This window comes from Anopheles coluzzii, chromosome X (genome assembly GCF_943734685.1).
Source record: "Anopheles coluzzii chromosome X, AcolN3, whole genome shotgun sequence".
Lineage (NCBI taxonomy): Eukaryota > Metazoa > Arthropoda > Insecta > Diptera > Culicidae > Anopheles > Anopheles coluzzii.
The window spans coordinates 20,793,219-20,819,615 of record NC_064669.1 but is presented as its reverse complement, the minus strand read 5'-3'; the positions used below and the strand labels follow the sequence as shown (position 1 = coordinate 20,819,615).

Here is a 26,397-nt window from a genome sequence, read left to right as displayed (position 1 = left end):
AAACATGAACGGTATAGCTGTCTCAAGTTAAATTTCAAAAGGTTTGCTGAAATACTAAGAAGATCACACCTGTATATACCACCTTGCACTACACAGGATGACAGCTATGCACACACAAGTTGGCAGGAAATGTTACATCTATATGTGTTTTGGCTAGTTTTTCACACTTCACAAGATGAAATTGTCTTGGTGTGTCTAAACGCTCGGTATTTTTTTAAAGTTAAGTAGTTGAAATTTCAGCTTGGTGGAAATAATTCTCTCTCTCCCTTTCTCTCTCTCTCTCTTCCTCTCTCGCTTTCTCTCATTCTCTATTATATCCTATCTCTCCCATCCGATTTATCTACCCTTCACTATCTCTCTCTCTTTACGAAAATCATAGTTTAAATGTGATTTTTGAAAAACACTCCTTTCTATTGTTTAATTGCCTCAAATAATCTTAAGGCTTGTTACTGCCCCCCAAAAGTACATTAAACATTGCATTAAACTGTAACATCACCAAACGTGCCTAAAGGGAGTGGTGAAGGGGGAGAATACATCTTGCTGTTGTTTCTGGTTTCTCCTTTTTGCTTACGTTTTGAAAGGATAACATACATAATAGAGAAGAATACATGTTGCTGTTGTTTCTTGATTCTCTTTGTTTGCTTATGTTTTAAAATGATAGCATTCAGAATACGACATACAGAATATCTGAAGGATAAGACAGATAAAACTATAGGATAAAGAAGTATGCATTAAATGAATTGAAATTGAAAGAGACATTTTCATTTCAACACGCAGAATCGAATGGTAACTAAAAATAAATAAAATCTTAATTCTTTCAGCGGAAGCTTGTGCGTACATTAACTTAGTAAACGTCGCATGCGCAATAGAGTAAATTTCACGCATGATGCAATTTACTGTTTTTGAAATTTCAAGCGCACATTTCAGAGTTTGCACAGGCGATATGAATATATCCTTAAAACATTTTATTAAACAAGCAACAATTTACTTAAAGTAGATAAAAAACTGATCCTCTCAATGTTAAAACAATAAACAATCTTGATTAAGAATCTACTTACTTTCAAACAAGGCTTTCAAAATAACAGTAAAATCTTAGAATCGCACGTTTCAACCCATGGCTTTTTTTAATTTTAGGGCTACTTTTCCAAGGCCGGTCTCGTGGTACAATCGTCAATTCGTACGACTTAAAAACATGACCGTGATGGATTCAAGCCCCAGACCCTCCCATACTGACTATCTGCCCTATTATGCTATGGTATTGGTCAAGGTAGAACTGTCTATTATGCTATGGATAATCAATAAGTCACTGAAATCCAAACCCACTAGCGGTGCAGGCATACCTTGACCAATAAAGATTGTTGTGCCAAAGACGACAACGAAGATACTTTTCCAAACACAAATCATTATCAATTGAATTGAGCTTCAGCAGTTACCTGGAACAGTTTATGCACAAGTTCTAAAATTCATTTTTAAATTAAAAGCTCTTGAAGTTAAATTAGATACTTATTTTACCATTCTGTACATCCGCCTACATTTGGTTCTTCGTGTGAAAGTAATAATTTATTATGATTTGTTCCTCTTATTTCTTTTGCCACCATTTATCACGAAGATGGTCTAGATAAGATCCGCACGATGCCCCCGGATTTATAGGAACGAAAGCGTCACTGAAGCTATGGTTTTATTTAAATATTTAACTGAACAATTTTATTATTTCACAAATGTGATACTAACGTTGAGGTTTATTTACGTTCAATCAGCTATTTTACAAAGAAGAAAAATGTTAATTTGTAGAAAATAATGCTTTTTCAATGAAGGCAGTAACAATAAAATGAAATTAAAACTTCTCTTTGTTGTTTACAGTTTTTGAACATTTATTTTATATTTTTTGTTTATTAGTCTAGACCAGTGTAAAATATATAAGAATTCGTAACGATAACACTCTTGTTGCTATTGAAACAAAAATCTCCAGAAGTACTACTGAATCTGCTCAAAATTTTTGTTTTATTATTTATTTCAAAATATTCGTGAGTTGGTTTATCCTACTAGAAAATAACACTTTTCAACTCAGTTTTCCTAGTTTTCTACTGCCATTACATCAAAATTCTAAATTTAGACTCTCTACGCTGCAATAGCGAGAAGAATTGGGTTAGATCATTAACATGAGTTTCATGTGGAAACTGCGCCTGCGTAGTTGTATACCTAGTTATTTTTCTTTAAAAAAGAGACAGGCGCATTAGTACGGTGTGAGTCAAAAATGCCCCACCACCACAAAATACGCATGATTATCAAAGTCGAAGAATGAGCCAAGGTGCAAGAATTACCCTCTGATGTTTGGGCCAGTCTTCAAAGTCGCTTCGGATCGAACAGTGCTCCTAGTTCTGAATAGCTGCCCTGTTTGCAATTGTTTGCAGGTTTACCAGAACTTTAGTTCGTCCTAATTCAGTTTTATCTTGAATAAAGGTGAGTTGTTCGTGAGCGTGTGCTGTCGTTCTACTGTTTTTACACCAACAAAACCACTGCTATCAAACTTTTCTACTATCGTGTTATAATGTGTTCACCGTACAAAAGTGCAAACTGTACAATAAATCATCAAAATATTGATCCTCAATACTCCGTTTTCAAACAGTGACTGTTTCGGATAAACCCTCCGACTCTCGTTCAAGCTAAAAAACAGTGTCACGTTATGTCTTCTGGATAGCCCTAAAATTTCATCCTTCAACCGACTTTCAGCTCAGCCAAGTTAATCAATAACGCAATGTTCTTGCAAACGTGGTTTTGAACATTTTTTTCCGAGAATTTGACTTCTTCTTTGATGTTAAGTGCACTTTTTACGATTTGGAAGCCTATATTAGCAGAGAACTGTTCTTTTCAACCAAATGATTACCTACAAATGATAATTTAAAAAAAAGTATTAAGCACTGTTAAAATGGAGTGATACATTTGTGAAACGTTCTTTATACAGAACGATTTTGCTAATACAAAAAAGTGATCATTTTGTTGACTTGGCTGAAAGAACAAGTCAAGCATAAAGGAAGTCAATTGACGATTATTAAATTTAACTAAGTGCCCTCATACGTTTTTGTGAAAGTAAAAACTGACTGTTTAGTTTTGTTCGGTAACTCCCCTGTAGCTAATTTAAGTAGATCGAATATTCTGTGTCGCAAGTGTGTCAATCCCATAGAACTGATTATTTTTAATATGTTCAACCTCCTCTAAGCTAATCGAAATGGGCTGGACAAACATCTTTCAACTAATAAATGTCTGCATTGCCATCTGTCTGAGGATACAAATCTACAAATACAAATCTGCCATTGTCTGAGGATACAAATCTACAAGTCGATTTACTATAGATATGTAGGATAAGTAGAAAAATATCTTAGTCAAAAAGAAATATGTTTGGAATGCTAGTTACTCGAATATAAAAATAAGCCTCCCATTGTTTAAGTTTTTTGAGGTGTGATTTTTACCATTCAACACGAATTGACAAAAAGTCCTCTTTAATAAAAGCAGTTCTTAAAAGGCGTGTTTAGAATCTTTAAAAGATTCAAAAATTAAATTTTTCATTGCATTATTTTTCTAATGCTTTTTCTTTCATTACAATAATTGTTTTTCAATGCCTTGCTACTAATAGGCTTGGCTATCAGTGTCTTATTTTGCATAACACACTAGTCAATCCTACGTATCGGGAGCTTGATCAAGATAGGTTAAAGCATTTAATTTTTTTTTAATTGATAATCGTTCATTGAATCCTCCAGAACAGTAGGTTTTAATTTGACTGTATCGAATATTTTAACTGATATGGGTTATTCTTCGCAAAAATATCAGCAATTAGAAAAAAAATGTATAAAAGGGGAAACAATGTAACGTAAAAATCGTTTTTTATGAGTACTAAATGCATTTTTTGTGTATTGTGTAAAATATTCGTTTTCCATGTCGATGTCAAATTGATTCAATTAATGATTGAATCGCCAGCATACGAATGAATATATACAGTTTTTAGTTTGTATCTGTTTAAATTCAAGTTCTCACTTGGTGCTCTTGTGAGCTTGGTTATTTATCAAATCAAATAAGTTCCAGAAAAGTTGTTATAAATAAACTAAAGCATACAAAAGACCAACTTAAAAATAGCACACAAAAATTCAGCTCAATTTTTTTTAAGGAGGAATACGAAACGTTTTCAGTTTGGAGAGTCAAAATATTATAAATAGATAGATTACGTTGTTTCTGGGTTAACGTGTAATGCGATCCAAATTTGGAACAGGAATCTCAAAATTTAAACAATATGCGCATGCGCACATGCGCAAAATGTAGCTGGCAACAAGTCACATCAAAAATAAAATTTCAAGCAAAACCTTAGGGAAGGTTAGAAAGTATGATCTGCTCGATATTTGCCCATTTTTCAGGATTTTTTAGGGATTTAGATTTTTATTAATAAAAATAGAAAATAATACTTTTTCAATGAAGGCAGGAGTAATCAAATTTTACGCTGCAATTCTTTTTATTAAATTTAAAATACACATGTTTCACGACACTTTGTGATGTAAGCTAAAAAAAACTCATTGTTCATGACACATATTGCAACTGCTGTGAAGCGGTTCTCAGCAATAATCATCACTCAATGTATTTTGCGGTTTTTAAATAAGAAAAATGCAATTTCATGTCTTTAGTAAGCTATAATTTGTGCTCTTAAAACAGTTTGCGAGGTGTTATAATTATAACTTCTGAAACTAAGGATGAAAAAAATGCTCTCTCTCGCAAGCAAATTTAATGCGAGGGCGCATGCGCTATGAAACTGTCGTGATTGCAAAACCTTGATGTGTACTGGCAGACTGCTCGAATTTGTTTTTCACAAATTCACTCTCAAAAAAACTTCGAGCAGTCTGAGAGCTCGCATGAGGCCTCGCACTCCATACAAATTCATAGCCCCAGCTCCCTCTCAGTAAGGAGCTTGTGTGGGCATGTAGTTTTTGCACCCATAATTTTAGCAGCTATAATTATAGCACCTCGAAATCAGTTTTAACAGCACAACACAAAGCTATCTATAACTTCTGAAAATTGATACTTATTTATGAAAAATCCACATAAACTGAATATGTGCGCTTGTGTAATAGTGTAATTGTGTAATTTCAATATTAAAAAAAAGATTTATGCGGGATCGATGAGATTTGGCAGTACTTGCTAGCAATTTTGAGCAAGAATAACTGTTCAAAACCCTCGCAAAGTTCAGCGGGATTGTTCTTTTCTTTATTGGACATATCAAGTGAAGTTAGCCAGTTGATTGAAATCATATCAACACGTCATCCAAAACAACACATCATACTGAAACCCAAACCATGGAAGATTTACAACCCAGATTTTTTTAGCCTACAAAAATGTATACAAGAACCGATTAGTCGCATGCTCGATCACATTAGCTCATGTCGTATTGAATTATTCTGCTGAATCATGCATATTTGCTCAAGAAAGGTTACAAAAAGCATAATACAGTGTGGTACAATGTATTAAACGTATTATTACTCATTTCCAAAATACAAACATTTTAAGAGTTTAAAGAGTTTTGTTTGTCGAAGACCAATATGGTGAAACGCAACTGTCAATCGATCAACTCGTATAATGAAGATTAATCCACTGACAGGCTAACATTAAAGCATCCTAGCTTGGACCATCCCAAAGCCCAAATACAGATGACGTTGATTGTAAATTCTGCTAAAATTTGCCACAAATGTTTACAGTATTCGTGTTTTATTCGTGTATTACATGATAATGAATAGGACTTGCAATATACTCAAAAAAATACATCAAAATCACTCAGACTGCTTTAGAATGAGATAATCATTCTTGAGGTACCTATCCGAATAGTAAAATAAATTGCAAAATATATCTTTGATTTCGAAAAAAAACGTTCGTAGGGGCAGTTCTTTCTTGCGCAAAGCCTGCTACTTGAGGTTCCAGTGTATTACCTTACCAACACATCTAACGATAATCTTGCAACAAATTTACCATAATATCTTGGACAGTTTCAGCATGCTGGGATTGGAGGCAAGGTTTAGGATAGTTTCGCTATGTTGCATCTATTACAAGACATATACAAAAATAAATACAAACAATGTCTTTACCAATATTTCATGCGTGTTAAAAAAATTAAACATATGTGTATATTTTAATGTAAGTATTAATTTGTCTTTAATCTGCTTTTTCTTAACATAAAGCTTCAGCTTAAACCACCATGGCTGACGATGAAGCGAAGAAGGCTAAGCAGGCGGAGATCGAGCGTAAGCGTGCTGAAGTAAGGAAGCGTATGGAAGAGGCTTCTAAGGCAAAGAAGGCTAAGAAGGGTTTCATGACCCCTGAACGCAAGAAGAAACTGAGGGTAAGTATTAAAAACATTGTTTATAGAATACATAGCAGGAAATCTTATACCCCGTACATGTATTTCTATCAATAGTTACTCTTACGTAAGAAAGCCGCCGAAGAACTAAAGAAAGAGCAGGAGCGCAAAGCAGCTGAACGTAGACGCATCATTGAAGAGCGATGTGGCAAACCCAAAAATGTTGAGGATGCTAATGAAGGTAACAAAGACTTGCTTTTTTTGTTTTTATTAAAGTAGTTTCAGTGACTTAGAAGGTAACAGATAAAAAGTAAATTGACACATTTTCGCGACGTAAAATCGTGCCGTTCTGAATGAATATGTTTCTACATGTTTTCTGCAAAAACATATATTTGTTAGTTTCAAGGCAATAGTAAAATAACATAAACCGATTGAAGTAATGTCAATAACCATATGTTGTAATTTCATCAAAAAGAAAAAAAATACTATCATAATCATTTGATGAAAGGAAAAGATTATGAAAATGTGTGGAACATTTTGTTGACCAATTGATATTTGTTGCCTCTCAAATTTGGAAGGTTTTACGTTTGAATTTAGATTAGCTGCATACGCTGTAACAAAGCACGTGATTTTTGACAAGCTATGTACAGTGGAACCCCTCATAACGAGTACCCCTCGTAAGGAGTTTTTCGTATAATGAGCAAATCTAAATGCTCAATAAACACTTCTCACAACGAGTAAAATCTCGCGTAATAAGCAATATCATTTGTTTTCGTGTTGAGATTTTTAGTGCCAGTGTGAAATCAAAATCACGATTAGTAAACATTTAGTATTTATTTAAATTTTATCATCGTTCAGGCAAATAAGAACTTCGATACTAAGCATCGTTTAATATTAATATTTTGCCTCCTCCTGGCAATGTCATACAATTTTATGAGACTCCAATGGGTTTGTATATATTGACGAATGTTTTTGGTCCGTTTTTCTGGATCTACTTGCTAATTAAAGTAAGAACTTTTAGGAAATTCATATAACTCTATATTTGGTGTGCAAAAGACTTAAACTTCAATCTTTTTCTTGAAAATGGACCAATAGTAATGCCAAAGATATAGTAAACCACAGATGTCTTCCCAAGTATTAGTTTTGTAAATACACTATCCATTTTTTTCAGATACGTTTGTAGGCCTTTTCATCAGCACATTTGCGGTCCTAGAACAAATTTTTATACTTTGAATATAAACTAAACGGAAAATAGCGTTCGCCATAACGAGTTATTTGTAAAACGAGAGGGTCACTTCAACGGCATAAACTGGGGGGGTTCCACTGTATTTTAATGATATATTGAATGGAATCTGTACAAGGAGCAAAAGATTGTAATATATATTTTTTTTTGCAAAAGATAGCCATGTGCACTAAATTTTTAAAATGGTTTATACCTAGCAAATAATTCGAAGAAAGTAGGATAGAAAACAAAATCTGTTTAGCACTGAAAAAAGAAATCATAAACCATGCAAGTATGTTGGGTCACCATAAATATCAACGTAGTATAAAAAAGTAAACGAAACTGTTAAACAAAGCAAAGAAAAGACAGTAAAAGCAAACCGAAAAAGTAAAGATGACGAAAAGAGAAAGAAAAAAAAAAGGCAATGTTTCGATGGTACCTTTTTTTGTTAAAGAAGTTTTTTGTATGTAGACACACACACACACACACACACACACACACACACACACACACACACACACACACACACACACACACACACCCACACACACCCACCCACACCCACACCCACACACACCCACACACACCCACACACACACACACACACACACACACACACACACACACACACACACACACACACACACACACACACACACACACACACACACACACACACACACACACACACACACACACACACACACACACACACACACACACACACACACACACACACACACACACACACTAGCGCCAACAAACATATATTTGTTATTTACATTACATTTACATTTTTCTTTACATATACCATTTATTTCACACGGTATGTTTGGTGTACTATACTTCTGTTGTATCATCTTTCAATATCAACAAAATTCACCAGTCACAAAATGGTTTCAACACAAACAACTCATGTCATTGCTTCTCACATTCACACTTATTCCATATATTAATCAAAACATTTCACTCTTTTAAACACATTTCTACGTACGCTTCTGTATTACCGGATTTTCACGTTTGTCTGATTATTAAATCAGATCAAGCAAGGAAGATACTTCGTGACTATCACCAGCGTATAAATTCCCTGGAGGAGGAAAAGTACGATCTTGAGTATGTTGTTAAAAGGAAAGATATGGAGGTACATAAGTGCAGCAAACATTTATGAAAGCTATTTGAAAGGAAACATGTATTGCTATGTTGCATTTTTTCTTCTCTTCCTGCGATGACCGAACTCTCTCAACGTTCGATCATATCTTCTTTTCTTAATTTGCTCTCTTCTGCGCGCTATCTCTTCTTTCTTACTATAGTATATTTCATGATCTACGTTGCATTGTTTGTTAATCACTGATCTATTTATTTAATAATCTGCAGAATTTATTCTACCTTTTTTCACGTAATAACTGATTTTCCCTGTATATGTGTTTTTTTTTCAATGGTGATAATACTTTTTGTTTATGTATGTTTTTTGGTGCAAAAAGTCTGAAGTTTCACTTAATTTCTACAATAATAATATTCATAAAATGTGCTTAACTTGTTAAATAATTACTCCATGCTGCTATCATTATAAGCAATATTTTTAGCTCCGTTCTCTTGTGTTCGAAGTTTAGCTAGGTTTTCTCATATTTACGTAAAAGTAAATCAAAATATTTTTTTAATTTACCACAAGTTGGCACGGCGTATCGAAGGGAGAAAACAAAGTTGATTTAGCAGTCAAAACTTCGAAGGAAATTATCACTTTTCAAATAGCTTTTATGGTTGGAAACCAAATTTTGAGCAATACGTTTCCGAAAAAAATAGATTTTGCTAGAAACGCAAAAAATGTTGTTTTGACTGCAAAATAAATCAATATTTTATCACTCTTATGTTACTTGTCTTGCCCTCAATTATAAGTATAATAATTTTAGATCTTAATAAAACATTATTGTGGTTTTAGATAAAGATAAAGTTTAGATAAACATAGTCAATCAACACAATTTGAGCAATCTTTATTTTTGTAATTAGTACTATGTTTAATTTATGATATTTTGTATTGAAAAACTTTGATTTTCTCTACATATATAAATTAGGTATTATTTCAAGCAATATGGCAAAGGCGTCCCTCTTGAACAAAAAAAGAAAAATGAACATCTATTCAATTTATAAAATCGTAACTGCACAAATACTATATATATTAAAGATAATATTTATCTTCTCGGTCATATATAGGTGAAAAAATGAAACAAAGCTCATTACTATTTTCTCAATTGACAATCAAATCGAAGATTTGTGAAGGAAAACAAGGGGGGGATTGGATTATGGGTTTGGGAAAAGCGATGTATTAAGTCTAAAACGATAATCCCTCGATACATTAGGGCCTGTTTTATAAATAGATATAACTTGGTGCTGTGTTGTTTTTGTCGACTACCATAGTTCACAATTGAGCTAATTCGTTATTTTATTCGAAACATGATCATGATGAGTATGATACTGAGTTTAAAGTCCAGGATCAAAAGTTTGATTTTTTATTTATTTTTTATAGAGACTTGGAGCCAATTGGCCTCATTCGCCTCATCAAAAGGAAGATTGAAAGGGAATCTCCCTAATTGCGTTCTACGGAAGACGCAGAAGAAAAAGAAATGGTTTCGTTGATAAGAATACAGGAAGTGGATCGATCACTAATTGTTCTAAAAAGCCTCTGCGTTGAGCATTGCGAGGGTTGCGAATGTTTGCTAATCTTTATTTTCTATTCAAAAAATCTTTTTTCACTGTCATTCGCCGAGATGATCACTTAAGGTCTTTTTGTGAATTATTTTTTTCAAAAATCAATATAACAATTCATGTCTTTAGCAAACAATTCAAGTGTGTATATTTTTAATTGTAAAATATATACAAAAGTCTTAAATTTTATTTAATGCAGCAAATGCAGGGAATTTTAGAATAATACTGTTATTAAAAAAATTGAGGTTGTTCCTCCCACGATTAGGATTACCAAAACTATGCTATTGCAAGCCGTCAAGTCATCATACTGAACATACAACGTTGTTTGAACAAACTAAACACGTGCCACAGCAAAGCATCAAAATGCTCATGTTTACGCCGAACGCTAAAGACAATCGAAATTTGCTCATCTCGTTAATAGCCTCCGCGTCAATGATTCCTGGAGGCAGATCACGTACCTGCACCATTCTCCATTTCTATACGGATAGCATTTACATATGTGTGTGCGCAATGAAAAGGTTCCCTGCATATTCCAAAGTGATCCTCAGCACAGACTCAAGCATTGGAAGTGTCACTAGGACTGCAATAAGAGCAATGTTCCATTGCACCATTAGAACATTCTCTCTTGCCTTTAAAACACTCAACAAGAAGAACTACTAACTACTATCTTGCGGACGCATCAGTATAATCGACACGGAAGCTGGTGATTCCAAATCGGTTGGTAGTTTACGTTTGCATTAGTGGTGGGAGGTCGGTATCGGACCTATCCGATTCCGATTCCATGTTCGTAATCAATTCCGGAGCCGATTCTAATGCTGGAATCGATTCCGATTCCGAATCCGGTTCCGATTCTGGATCCGATTCCGATTCCGCATCTGATTTCGTTTCCGGTGTCGATTCCAGAGTCAATTCCGCATCCGATTCCAGAGCCAAACCCGAGATTGACTTGGGAGTCGATTCTAGAGTTGACTCGGTGCCGATTCCGGAGTTGACTCTGGAGCCGATTCCGTGATTGTAAACGGCTCCGGAATCAAAATCAACTTGGAAATCGTAATTTACCCTGGAAACGGGATCAGGATTGACTACAGAAATGTAATTAGCTTGAGAATGATAATCGGATAAACTTTAATTGAAATAAGAAGTTTGAGAAGCGAAATTAGTCCGGAGATCTCCATGAAGATGGATCGTTTACAAATACATTTTGATTATTTGCGGCCATCAATACGTAGAATCTTTGAACCCAAACGCCTATTCTTATGGAGATGCCAAAACCGACTCCGTTTCGCAATCGATTCCGATTCTGATTCAGGAACCAATCCGGAGCCAATTACGGAGCCGATTCCGATTCCGAAGCAGATTCCGGAATCAATTCCGGAGCCGATTCCGATTCTGGAGCCGACTCCGGAATCGATTCCCGAAACTGATTCCGGGCTTACTATCCGGAATCGATTCCAGAAAACTTTGGATGTAGCTGGAATCGATTCCGACGAAACTTCATTTTTCCCATCACTAGTGTGCATGTGAATTGACATATTACTAAATCACATCAATCTTAAAACAAATCATGTAAAAATAAATTCATTTTCATCCTTCTCACGTTACTATTTTCCTCGTAAGTGAGTCGGTTCAGTGCAATACCTTGGACGGTTTCATAATGTTTACTTAACCCGGCGCTCTAGCAGCAATCGAACAAGACATCGAACATGAAAAATGTATGAGATTTGACATGTTCGATTTGTTGTTTATCAAATCAAACATGTCAAATCCCATATATTTTTCATGTTCGATGTCGTGTTCGATTGCTGCTAGAGCGCTGCCTAAGTGATTTGAGAGTGAGTGTTTAAACCAACGTTGATAAAATGCATTGCATTGTAATAGAAGACGTTGAACCACTTATGGTATAAATAGTTTGCAACAACAATGAGATCGCAACGAATAATTAGTATATATATTTTCGCAAATCACATAACGAATTTCTTAGGCTATTTCTACACAGAAACCTTTTGTTACTGCAGTTCACTAAAATTTTACTAAAATTTCTTGAGTTGAAGATTCAGTAATCCTTTTGTTTTAATGTTCTGACTAACAGGTCGATTTCACAAAATAAATTGCTGCATTTTCAGTAATTTATTTTACTGATATTCAGCGAAACGACTAATTTCACACTGATTTTACTGATCTTAAGTAAAATGTGTACTACTGAAACGTATACAGTAAATTGCTTAACTGAAAATCAGTAAAAACGTGACATGTAAACAGAACATGAAAAAAGTCCTCCGTACAATCCCTGGCGATAGTAAACAAACAATAATATTTTGAGACGTAAAGATGCACAATGGAAGTAGTTATCATTATAAAAGCCATTCAAATTATAGCAAAAATAAGTTTGGGTAAAATAATTAAAAAACAGTGTTGCTATATCCGACTGTTTATATATATATATATATATATATATATATATATATATATATATATATATATATATATATATATATATATATATATATATATATATATATATATATATATATATATATATATATATATATATATATATATATATATATATTACTCTTGCATTATTTTCAATAATATATTCTATTAATATATTCAATAAATGTTTCATTTTAACTGATGATTTAAACCACAAGAGCAATTTCAGAATCATTCCCATTACAACCATTGAGACAACGGCTAACTTAGGTTAGATGTTGGTCGAAAAACACACGCATAAAAAATAACAACCATAATCTCGCCTATTTTATCCTTCTTCATAGCTGAGCTCCAAACAATATGTAAGGAATATTGGAATAGGGTATTTGGTTTGGAAGGTGACAAATTTGATTTAGAAAGAACGGAAAAATTGAAACAGTATGAGGTAAATTTTGAAATTTAGCGGTATCATTTCGTTTGATTCATTAATGAGTGGCTCTTTTAAAATTTTATTTTAAGTTAATCACGTCTTGTTTTTTTTGACAAGATACAAATTTCAAATATTTTGGGTGTCACCTACTGTCACCCGATGTTGCAAATATTGTTATTCAAATCAATAATCAAACATATTTAGGAATTCTAAAACTGACAGTCATACAAAATTAATGCATCAAATATGACTTATTGAAGCAAATATTGTGTTCTGAGTGCTTTATTACAATTCCACGGCTATAGGTAACGCAAAAATAATCCAGAGCATGTAATTTACTCATTCAATAGAATATAAAACTACTTTAGTGTTTTGTTTCTCCCGTCTTCTGGATGAAGTTCATATTTCACAACATTACAATTACATAAATGGAGGAGAGTAGGCGCATTTTTTATTCAATAATCACTGACTAGCTGATGACAGCGCAACTCACACATACGGAATATTAAATTGTTTGATTGCCAATGAAAAAACAGGAAAAAAAACAAATAAAATACAATTACTTTGATGCCGTTGAAATAATAATGTATGCATATAATCTACACACTCTCATTTATAAATAGTTATACATAAATTTGAGTGTATATATTAATATAAAACTGTCCCAATACACACAATATATAAATATCTACATGAGCGTGAGTGTATGTGTGTCATTATACTTCGTTATAAACATGCACAATTACATATATGTTATTCTTCTGTATGCGTCCCTAATCATTCGCGCTTTATACTTTACCAAACATTTTGTTATCCGAAGCATACCAACATTTTTTTCATACTGGAACTTCCACTTAATTCCTTAACGTAATTAAAATTCTTATAATAGCTAACTCCACCGAAAAGTATGTTACTCAAGCTTTATCACAATAGTACAGTATACGATCTATTCAAGCACAACAAAAGTAGTTCAGCAAGATGAGGCTTGGCGTTTTAAAATGAGGCTTGGCGCTCATAGTTTCATGCAAACATAAAATATGCATTATTTTACTGGGAACAATAGTCTTACAAATCATCTCTCCAATGAAATAAATTGAAATTATCAGTATTTTTATATACAAGCAAAATATTTGAATAATCATGTATTATATTTGAGAGTGAACTTACAAAACGCTTTACTGCAATAACATCACATTTAAAAGAATCGAGTCGAAATTTATGATTTTTGTCGAAAGCTTTAACAGATATCAATCAAATTAACTGTAACTGAATTAGGAGTAGAATAATTAAGTTTGATTGTACTTAAATCTACGATGTTTCAAAATGTTATTTTTTCCTGCCATCTTTCAAATCGTTGTTTAATAAATATTGGTTAACATATTTAATTTTCTTTTTTCTACAAACTGATGAACGATGAGCAAATGAAAAATATTATCTGATTGAAGGGCCTGATTAAGTTTAATTGTTCATTTTAAGCAAACACTTTTTATAGTATAATCATAATGGTGCAATCAAATGTAACCCTTTTCCTTGCTTTATTCTGGATGTGGCTTAGACGCGTGTTCGGTGGATTTTATTACATTTTATGTTCATATCTTTGTACATTTTCTCAAATTGTTACAGTAGACTTTTTTAAAGTTTACTATATTCAAGATTTATCCCATATTTTTCGAATTACCTCACGATTTATTGCAATATTTCTCCCAATTGTTTGAATCAATTGTTTTATAACTTCTGGGGCCGTTAAATAGTGAAAACGAATACGAAAGAAAAAACATATGGTGAAAATAGTCATAAAATGGTGTGATGTATCTAACAAAACTCAACAAACAACCACAGACCCCTACTGAAATTCCTGAGTCAAAACGAATGAAATGTAAATGCAAGCCTGACTTGCAGTGATATTAACTTGATCTATTTACATGTACTACTTTTAAACATTTGCTAAAATATGTTACAATCTAGATCATCTAATAACTTCTTCATGATTTTTCTTCAAAAATATCTTAAGTCATTCACTCTGTTACGTAACATAAATCGTAACATAGATACGAGTTAATATATATCATCCGAATAAAAATTAAACTGTTTAATACTTCTATGAAATTCTTGATACATATTTATTTTAATGTACAAAATTTATTACGCGTTCTTTGAATGTCGTGTAATCTTGACATGACAAAGTATAATGACATCATACTTTGTTTAACTTCATTTATTACGTAATGATGAATTTTCCAATGAGGCGAATGGTTTTAGTTAGTAAACAGGAAAACACTAAAATTGAAAGATTTAAGATATCGGGACAAAATGGGACTTTCTACATTCAAATATGATATGCGTTATGTTCTATGTTTACACAACTATATTAAACATAGTTTCAGTAAAACTACAGTTCAAACAAAAATGTTAAATAAGCATTCCATTGACATTTCAAGTTTTATATTAATAACACATTGCAACATTAGCTTCAACCTCATTGAAAATTAAATGATTCAAGTCTTATTATAATTATCTTAAATAAATATGAATATAGATACATATTTTGCATCAAACGCACTTTGGTGTAATTTCTATCAATAATAAATTGTATTTGTTCCATTTTTATATTAATGTGTTATTTGTGTATCGTTATATATCATATTAATCAATGTTTGCAGAAATGATTATTGCATTGTTTCATTCAAAAGTTTCTTATTATTTGATATATATCGTAAATTGATACAATATTGTGTATTTTAGTTTTTGTGTATAATAATCATAACTATTAGAAGATTAACTTGTGTAAAAACTTTCCTCATCTAAGTATCGATACTCGCTTTTCCCATTTGCAGACCAATTGAAAGACATTGTAAAAGAATATTACAACCGTATGTATACGTGTGAAGGCCAAAAATGGGATTTGGAATATGAAGTCCGGAAAAGAGATTGGGAGGTACTGATTGAATTCGAAAACTATTTTAAACCGATTAAAATCAATCCAGCAATTCACGTAAACTCCATAAATATAAGTCATTTTACCATTCCATGAATACATGCCAAACCACTCCTGATTATCAATGTTTAATACATATCCAATTAGAAAAACTCACACTATTGCAGGACTTTTTTTTTACAATTCATTAATAATACAATACAAAATTAACGTGAGAATTGAGTTAGAATTCTTAATTGTAGTTGCATTTCAACACGTAATTTAAATTTCCTAGTATTTATAATTTTTCACTCACATTTTAAGTAATCAAAGTGATTGTGCACTTATTTGAACAGTTTTTCGTCTGGTTTTGTTTAAAAACATCAACAATGTTTTTTTTGTTTTTTTTTTTAATGTTGAAATTCTCATTTCTTCATCTCATATCTTTCGTTGCTTCTTTCGCTTTTTTTCACTAAGACTTCTATTCATGAATTTTTACGATAAATGTACAGGATTGTGACCCATAGTTTATCAAAATCAATGTAAAATGTATTAAAAACTTTGGTAATAATGTAAAACAAATTTTAAGCAAAGTTTTTATTACATCGACCAAGTTCTGTCTTTTTGAGTGTTGCGCTAATATATTATCCGTTATCAAAACTCTGCTTGATTATGCAATTGTTGATATTACGTATTACTCTCCCGATGTATTGTCCGGCCATATGTCTTGTGTATATGGATACACTTTTGAAATAACGTACTCTCTGATTTTTTAAATTGATTGATAATGATTTCTTTTATGAATAGTCTTTACCTTAGTGCCTATGCTACATTAGTTTGTTATTGTTTTAAAACAACGTTTTTACAATTATAAACATTATTTTCAATATTATACGTAAACGAATAAAGGACACGTTCGTATTAGATTGAAAAGGTAAAAAGTTATTTGAAAAATCCTTTCATTTTAACAATTTACTTAAAAAAAACAATTATAACAAACTAGACTCAGCAGCGCTTTTTTTTTCGGGAGTTTATTTAGTTCCTCTGAAAAGGATAAACATATTCATTTTATTGTACACATATAAAAAAACTTAATTACTGTTACACAGTTTGTTATAACTCGTGCAGAGCATGGTAGTATTTTATTCGTTTTAACATATGTTTTATTTTATGACAGCTTTATCATTTAAAAGCACTTTTTTCTGAGAGTTCTTGAGTGTATATAAACGAATTGTTTTATTAAATTGTTGTTCCAAGTTTGTTTTTGATTTATTTGTCATTTACTGTGTCATCTATTCAGTTTGTATAAATTAATATGATTTGCAAGATTTACTTCCACTTGTTATATTTCTTAATTTATTAAAAGATTTCTTCAATTTTGTGCTTTATTCAAAAGCAAAGAACAAAAATTGGTTATATGTGTGATGATGGAATAAGTTTATTTTTCTCGTTACATGAACTTTTAATGCTTTAAATTTGTAAAATTCTGTTAGAGAATTTACTCAAATGCTGTTTGTTTAGATTTCAATCATAAAACAATTATTTAGGAGACGTTAAGAAAATATTAATAATGAATAAAGCATAGCAAAAGCAGAGGCTGATAAACCTACAAAACATAAAACAAAAGAGTTTATTAAATTAAATTTAATTGCTAATTAAAGTTCATAAAAGAAGTTGGCACATTAGTGTTATGAGTTAGTAGACATGGATGCAAGTTTGTTTTGTTTTATCATTTGTTTGTTTAGTAATAAACTCAAGAAAATGCATTATAAAACCCATTTTTATTAAAAAGTTTGATGTGACAACGAAATATTCACAATCCTTTGTATGAAATCGATAATTTTTTTATATATTTTTAATTGGCAATCAAAAGCACACATGATTCAATTTAAGTGACACTTTGTGTCAGATCCCTAATAAAAAGACTGTGCAAGGTTGAACCATGTACATCAAAAATTTACAACAACGAATAATTTATGTGTTTGAAGCAAACACAGTCTTTTATTTATCTTCCAATAGATTAATAATTCAATTGCAATCAAATATTGAATTTTTTAACACCTTGAAAGGTTTAATACCTTTCGATTTTAGATGCAATGCAGACAAAAAATTCAATTTTTTTTATTTGTCGGTGTGTATACGCCAATATTTTAAAACCGTGTTTTTTTTTAAGTAAAATTGAAATAGTAGCCAAATGCTCTTGAAGATATAATATATTTATCTTTAATCTTAATGTAAAGTAAACTTTATAAGTAAAAAATTCCTTAATTTCACTTTTTCACAGATGTTTTAAAATTTATTTCACTGTTTCATGTTTGAAATACCGTTAGGTTTAGCGTGCCATAGTACGTTTCTAGAATAGTATTTTATGTTACGAGTAAAAACTTGTTATACTATTTAAAAGTAATATGTTAATTATAATTTAAAAAAAGTTTGACAAATTTTATCAGTATAAAAATACATTACAAACCCCAAAAAAATTAATCGTTTCGTTCTAAGCTTACAAATTATGTTTATTCTGAAAAGATCTACATAAATTTAATAAGAGTTATGTCTATTTTAGCACATCTTGCAAGGGTTCATTTATTTTCAAGCAATCGTGATCACTTTATTGTGCCTCTGGGCGCTAACCTTTTAAAGTTGCAATATATTTTTGCGTTTCATACATTCATTTCCAACAATTTACCTTTTCTTTTATTTTTATTTTAATTTAACTCAAAATGTTGCTGCACACTAAAGTTTTGCTAATACTAATATAAATATTCCACCAAAATACACCTCCTTCTTGAGGGCGTTAGGGCGTTGTATCAGTTTGAGTAAAAGTGGAAGTTAAAATCTTTACTAGCCATAGGAATTAAATAGTATCCTTTCATTTGTATAGCTATTTTATAATTACACTTTTGAAGGCCAATGTAATCAAAGTATGATCTTGAAGTATGATGAAGACATTTGAAAAACAGTGTAATCAAAGTATGATCTTGAAGTATGATGAAGACATTTGAAAAACAGTGTAATCTTAAAAACGCATGCTCAATCATTCCATCACATTTTACGAACTCGTTTCGTGTTTCTATGAGCAACAATGTCATTCTGAATTTTTTACTTCATTTCATTGTGTACAAAAAACACCGGAAAGTAACGATATGGAGAGAGCTAATTAATTTCATGTTTTTTTTATATCGTTTTGCATTAAACACAATTATTTTACTTAATTATTGTTAGTAGATATACAAGCAATTTTACATTAGCAATTGCAATAGTCATGGCTACTACGCTATGTGAACCGCAGTTTATCAATTATTATTTCCACTATTTATTTTGTATTATTATTCAAATTATTTTTTCAAGTTTCCAAAATTCACTAAATACTATCAACTAGTTGCAAGAGTAATAATAACACAAGCAACGCTATCATTTTGAATTATTGTTAATTTGATTATTGTCTTGATATACAAACAGAAAATCAAACCAAAAAGCCCAGAAGTAAGATAAATTATGTACAGAAATACGCAAAAAATTCGAATCGTTGGGAGTATTTTAGGAATGTGTTGATAGTTGTTCATGATAATAGTTTGAGATTAATGTGTTGATAAAACTCAAATATATTGTGCTGTTCAGTCTGAATGTTAAAGTTTTTGTTCAATCAGGAAAGTTTTTTTAGTAAATATTTGGTAGGGATACACGGTAAGCATGTACTAAAAACCAGTTTTTTAAAAATTATATTATGTTAAAACAATTCCAAGGCATGATTAATTGATCAACATGAAAGAACATTTTACCAAAACTGTGATTGTTTAACATGATCGTATGATTCGACATGGCAAACTGATCTATGTTTACCATTTATCTTACGTCATGAAACGAGTATTCCAAAATCGTACCCAAAACATTTTGAAATATCTGAGAACAGGACAACTTTTAGTTTTACTAAATTTACTTCAAAAGTGGTGGAGCAAGTAAAATAAAGAAATCAAAACTCTTTTTTTAATTCACCACTTTTTTACATAATTCACTACTTTTTTATAAAATATATTCTTATATCAACAAAGACTAGAGTAAACCCAGTAAAATAGATGGCATAACTAGCATTGATAGTAGTAACTAAATATCAGTTAATTCATCGACCTTTAGAGCTATACTTACAGCATTCAAGCAACTCGGATTCAATGCAGACATCTTGGCTTAAAAGTAACTTTATTTTAAAAGTTTAACTAGCGTTAAAATTTCATTTAAGTCTCCGTCGGACTGAGAACTCAACGCGAAATATATGCGACCTGTTCACTATGATTTTTTTATTTAGTTTCCTGTTACCTTTAACTAATTAATGCATAATTCAGTAAATCAATTGTACATCCATTATGCGAGTTTGAGCTCAAACCAGGTTCAACTGTGTTTACCGTAATTTTATCGTTTGATTGTTGCAAAAAATGTGCATACTGCCAAATTAGCTTGCCATGACGATCAGAACAAGAATATAAATATGAGATTTTATGTCTTATGCAAGACATAAAAGAAGAAAAATAAACGAAGGTAGTCTGTATCATCGACAATCCAAAACATTTGGGTTAATATGTAGGTAGAAAAGTGTGTTGGGTTCCTAAGAATTAAATTTGTAAACCTATTTGATATGATCTGTTTGATGAATAAGTGATAAGGCGAATGAGATATCAGAGGCTGAATACCAGCCCAATAAGATCATGAATTTATTAACTGGCTTTTATAACAAGTAAGTTATCAGTTACTGCATCGCTAAAATAAGTATGAATCCTGGCCACTAAATGGATTATTACAGCCAATTCGTAGAATGTACAATGTGCAATGAAAGCAATCGACAAAGAGTAAATATATTTCAATTGTGTTCTGAGGAGGTATAAGCTTACGCAGTCTCAGTACTGACGTTATCATTTATTTATTTTACCAGTGGCTGGCCACACATTCATTTTGAAGGCAATCTTTAGCCTTTCTTTTCCACTATAAGTTATTTTGCTATGGTGGGCACGGCAACCGAAAGCCATTTTAGTTTCGAATAGCATACTGTGGCTGAACAAACGGTCTAAAAGTGATTCATACGGTTTATAAGTTTCTATATTGTTTTAGAATACGAATAACCTTTTAACTTAGTTTTTCCTGAAAGAAGGAGATATTGCTCGATGAAGATCCTATATGAAACTACCAAATACTTGCATAGCCACTTTGCTTCTGAGCAAGTCATTTATAACTTTCATAGCTTTCGGATATTGCAAAAAAACTTGCATTTGTTTCAGATCGTTGTATAGTTAATAAATAGTTAAATAGTTAAACATATATTTTAACATAGTTTTAGTACATGCTGGCGTTCCCTCAGTTTAAAAATCTAATTAGTTAATAAATAATATTATTTATCAGGAAGAACAGTCCGTCAAAGCTTATAATGTAAAATGATACTAGGTAAAAATCTTTTTCGGATATTCACGATTACAAGTTTACATTAATTTGCATAGCAAGCTCAATGTATTGTTAAAGTACCAAAACTGCCATTCTCATTCTAGACAAATATTTCGTATTCAATTCTTGTTACATCAAATACGTAGTGTTCCGTAAAAAAGTACTAGAGAATCTATCATCTTGAAGACCTTTGAGCTTGAGCATCTTGGATAATCGATGTTGTGTTATGTACAAATTAGTATAATATCAAATGTATGTAAATGTATATGAAATTATCAGATTTTTTTGTAGAATCTCATACCGAACAGCATATGTTAAGCAAGAAATTACAAACTATTTTATTAATATGTCTCAAACCATATGCGACCTTTGAAACACATGTTGAAACTTTGAATCGAATGTATAATCTAATACTGTTAGCTTAGTATGGTGTATTTGTTGTATTCAGTAATGAATTTTGCTTTGTTAATTATTAAAAATATGTTATTAAAGATTTTACAGTCGATTAAGTATTAAAAGTTATACACAGTGTTTAATGCATTTAACTTATGTTATGATCCCTATACTGATAGGCTATACAGTTTTCGTTTATCTCTTCATTGGGAAAATATGTTACGAAATTGAAAAAAGTATTAATTAACAAATATGAAATATATCACTTAAAATTCCAGTTAATGATTTAAAAATCAATAGCAAGTTTTTATCTTCAACTCATATTTGTAAATCAAAACATGAAAAATATACTTAACTCTCTTTTCATGAATAATAAAATTTAATAATAATGAACATATTTGCAACTCCATAAACACATGCAATTAAAAGTTATTGTATTTTTATATTTTTTTCTTGGCATTGGCTCCATTGATTTTGAGTTGGTCATCAAGCGCAATTTACAATCATGGTTGATTTTAGTTCCACCCAACTTTATACAATAAAGCGCTTTTAAATTTGTGAAAAATCAAAAGTGTTATAAAAAACGCTGTCATTTATGGCTACATTCAGTTTAAAATGAATTTGCATTGTTATGAACAATAAAATAATTTTCCATTATCTCAAAGATTATCAACTAACTTATTTAAAAACTAAAACAATTCTTTTTGAATCCCAAAAATTGGAATTTATACTTTAAAAATAATTGTTTAATCATTAACACAACCAATAAATTTTTCATATCTTTATTACATTATACATTTAAAATAAACCCAACACAAGAGTTTCAATAACTTGAATAACATGACCCTATAACTTTACAGTAACTGGTGTCTTGGTGTGATGCTCAATGCTTCAAATTTTAACGATTAGAAAAATAATGTAATTATGCTTTTCTGATGTTATCATCCTCACTGCTTTTCTTTAATTCTAATTTGAAAATAAAAGCATCATGCATGTTTTGCAAGTATATATAATTTACAGTTTTTTTATAATCTATTTAGACACTCTATGCTTACCTTTCCGCTTAAATTTTTCTTCATAACTAAATGAGTTGTTTAATTTTTCAAACTAATTTTGTTCTTATACTTTTTCTCATTTTAAATATACTCTATTGTTACACTATGTACACAAAACTTAGATCTCCGATCTAAATGCCCAGGTTAACGATCTACGTGGCAAGTTGTGAGTATACGAATTATTAATTTTCAATTGCAATTTTCAATACCATTTTCATTTCAATTACATTTCGTTTTGTTCCAACAGTGTTAAGCCAACTCTCAAGAAGGTTTCCAAGTATGAGAACAAATTTGCCAAACTTCAAAAGAAGGCTGCTGAGTTCAACTTCCGTAATCAACTTAAGGTTGTCAAGAAGAAGGAATTTACTCTTGAGGAAGAGGACAAAGAGGTAAGCTTTACTATTCTGCCTGAAGCTAGATTGAAGGACCTCTTTTTAAACTTTTTTAAATTTGTTTTTGATTGTTGCGACAACACCCATTTTATTCTTCAGAATATATTGAATCTTTTTAAGATATATTGTATTTTCAATCATTTTTTTGCTAAGGTAGAAAAATAATAGTATTTTACATAAATTCATTCACACAATTTATTCCATTATTACGGCACGATAATAGCCGCATTTTCAATTTATCCACACAATGTTAACTTATAAAGTAGCATTCACTCGATACTAAAGATTTTATAAAATGAAAAATATTCTAATCAAAATCAAAATCATAAAAAAATATCTAATAGAAAAAAATATACATTGAACAGTCTTGATCAATTAACACCTCATAACGTATAATAACGTGAAGTTTAATATATATATATATATATATATATATATATATATATATATATATATATATATATATATATATATATATATATATATATATATATATATATATATATATATATATATATATATATTAAACTTAACATATTGTTAAGATAATCATAAAAATGATAAATGATAAAAATGTTAAAACAATTTAACAGGTTTTTGTTCGCAACATCGTGGCTTTTATTTCGTTTCTTTTGGCTATAAAATCGAACGGTTTTATTTTAAATGTCCATAGACAAACAGGACTTAATCATTATTAAATAAGCTGTTTTTTCTTGCATCGAGCACATAATAGAATAGAAAATGTTGAAAATCATTATGTTATTTTTTTCATTGCTTACTAAAACAATGAAAATCTTTTAACAATAACAGAAATTTTTTTTCAGTTCATCACTAAATCTCAAGGATCAATGTTTTTTGTCATCCTTCACAATGACAACCGTAATCGCTATTTTAAATCTTAAACACATATTTTTGATGCAAGATCAATGCTTTCCGTAAAAAATATAGTATATTTTTAGGGTATATTTCAATCATACATGGTTTCCACATAATAAGTTGATTTTTTTTAGTTTGCGCCAAATGTGGACCTATATTTTGACATTTTGAGGTCCAATGGGAGTATTTTTTAATGTCGCATATGTTTTTGATTCGGATTTTGGTCCTTCTCATAATGTTTTGTTTTTTGCTCAAAACCTTCAAAACAATGAAAAATTTACATTTATGAACCGATTCCTACTACCTTTAACAGGCGAAGAAATCGGAGAAAGCCGACTGGCAGAAGAAGTAGATGTAGCAGACACCATGACCCAGCATCTACGTAGAATGAAACAAACCATATAAAGAAATCCATTTGACACTCAATCAAAACAAACAAAATATGATATGCAAACAACAATATTTAACTTTAATAGCTGTCACATGATTTTAATCACATCAGGTTTTCTTCGATATCAAATTTTGAGCAACCGAATTTTTGCATAATGTGGGAAATAAATGGCTAACAATTAAAAATGATTATTTTCATTTTATTATGAATATTTTTATATTTTGTTAATCATTCGATTCGATCATTCTTCTTTTAGATCGTTCATAAATTAGGTTTTGGTATAGATTTTAAAAATTACTGGAAAAATATGACAAAACATACTTTAGATGAAGTATAACTGCTCACTGATTATCATAATTGAATTTGAAACATGAAATATTTCCTGTATTGTTCACACCTGATTTTTCCCCCGAGATAGACGATATCATGCAATTTTACTCGTCAAAAGCTTAATCAATAATATCATTCAACAAATAAAAATCATAAAAGTGAATTTGAAATGTTTTGGTATTTTTATAATTCGTTCAAAATCACTTCCCGAACTGTAACATCAATTATTTAGAATCAGTTGAAACATTTACATGTTCGAGCATCAACATTTATTGCAAAATTTATTATTATAAATTTATAAATTTATTAAGTTTTTTTTATTTTGCTACTCGTGCCGTTGGTCGTAAAATATTTTGTTTTATAACAGTTGTTTTTGTGTACATGTCACAAATGGAAATAAATAATCTCATTGTTATCAAGAGGCACGTTAAGTAAACACGTACGAGAGCAAACAAAATCATTCAAATTTGCGAAACATTAAAATATAAAAATGTAACAGTTATTATTTTTATTCAATTTTTTCCAACAATAATTGGATCAATCGCAATATCAATTAAAATCAACCGATATATTTTAAAAGTTGCCGATAGATACAATTTGGTGTGAGTTCCATCATTTAAACGTTTTAAAAAGTTCATTCTTTTCATTGATATATTGAAAAGGGAATCTTTCATTGATTAAAATAACTTCTTTTTTGCATTTTTTTCTGTTGCTTGATTCCAATCCCATTCGTGAGGAATAGTGAAAGTATTTATACCTTGTATCACAGAATACAAACTATATCAAAATAATTAACATAGTAAACACTATGAATGAGATATGCTTAATCAGACTTTTCTTCATTTCTTAAATACTAAAAGAATAAATAAGTTTTCTACAAGTAATTTTGATTTCCAATCGGGGTGGCCCGATGATCTAATGGGTATCCCAGTACCTACAAAGATAATTCCCATCACGATCGTCCCCCCGTAGCAACGACAGACTATCCGGTTACGTGGTTCAAAAAGTCCAGTAAGTCTGTATAATGCTGACATGACCACACAAAGAGTAACGCCTAAAGTAATAACAGAAGAGGAATCTCTTAACGATGTTCTTCACCATGTTTTATATGCTATCATGACTAATTTTTTTTATCTTTCAATTTTCCTTTTCAACTTCTCTTCATTATTTCGTCATCATCCAAACTGATCGTGTTTAATTTCAATCTGGAAATTCGTGACAACCTGCACATGTGATGCATCATCGCGACATGATTCTGAATGTATAGAAGAAACCGGACTGGTCCAAGAAAGGTGACAGCAAAGTGAAGGAAGAAGCAGCAGAAGCTGTCGAAGCTGAAGCATAATTAATTTACGAAACCCAAGGAATATTGTGCTTGATACAGAAGCGTGAATCATTCTAGTTTGTTTTTCGGAAAAATGCCGGTGTTGATCCACAAATCAATTACTATTTGATGTTATCGCCAACTCAAGAATAAAGATTGTCCTGTCTGTTTTTTGTCACTGATTA

At 30.9% G+C, this 26,397-nt stretch overlaps 1 protein-coding gene across 8 annotated transcripts; it reads left to right on the top strand.

Moving 5' to 3' along the window:
* Window positions 1–2,319: 2,319 nt before the first annotated feature.
* On the top strand, window positions 2,320–26,397 carry LOC120948222 (troponin I). Of its 8 annotated transcripts, none has more exons than XM_049607091.1 (8): window positions 2,320–2,460; window positions 6,210–6,370; window positions 6,446–6,569; window positions 13,028–13,128; window positions 23,022–23,065; window positions 23,147–23,288; window positions 24,481–25,947; window positions 26,156–26,397. In XM_049607091.1, the coding sequence occupies exons 2-7, from the start codon at window positions 6,227–6,229 to the stop codon at window positions 24,517–24,519; spliced, it is 594 nt and encodes a 197-aa protein (XP_049463048.1). In that variant the 5' UTR covers window positions 2,320–2,460; window positions 6,210–6,226; the 3' UTR covers window positions 24,520–25,947; window positions 26,156–26,397. The 8 variants fall into 8 exon arrangements, with proteins under 8 accessions (XP_049463048.1, XP_049463041.1, XP_040220292.1 ...); XM_049607084.1 differs by lacking the exon at window positions 13,028–13,128 and adding an exon at window positions 8,591–8,691; XM_049607096.1 differs by lacking the exon at window positions 13,028–13,128 and adding an exon at window positions 15,948–16,048 and having other exon boundaries at window positions 2,321–2,460; window positions 24,481–25,899.

Excerpts from the sequence above, each read along its gene's own strand:
- LOC120948222 (XM_040364358.2), top strand. The coding sequence starts at position 6,227 with ATGGCTGACGATGAAGCGAAGAAGGCTAAGCAGGCGGAGATCGAGCGT. Across the intron at positions 6,371-6,445 it reads AACGCAAGAAGAAACTGAGG|TTACTCTTACGTAAGAAAGC; the intron begins GTAAGTATTAAA and ends TTCTATCAATAG. Across the intron at positions 23,066-23,146 it reads AACGATCTACGTGGCAAGTT|TGTTAAGCCAACTCTCAAGA; the intron begins GTGAGTATACGA and ends TTGTTCCAACAG.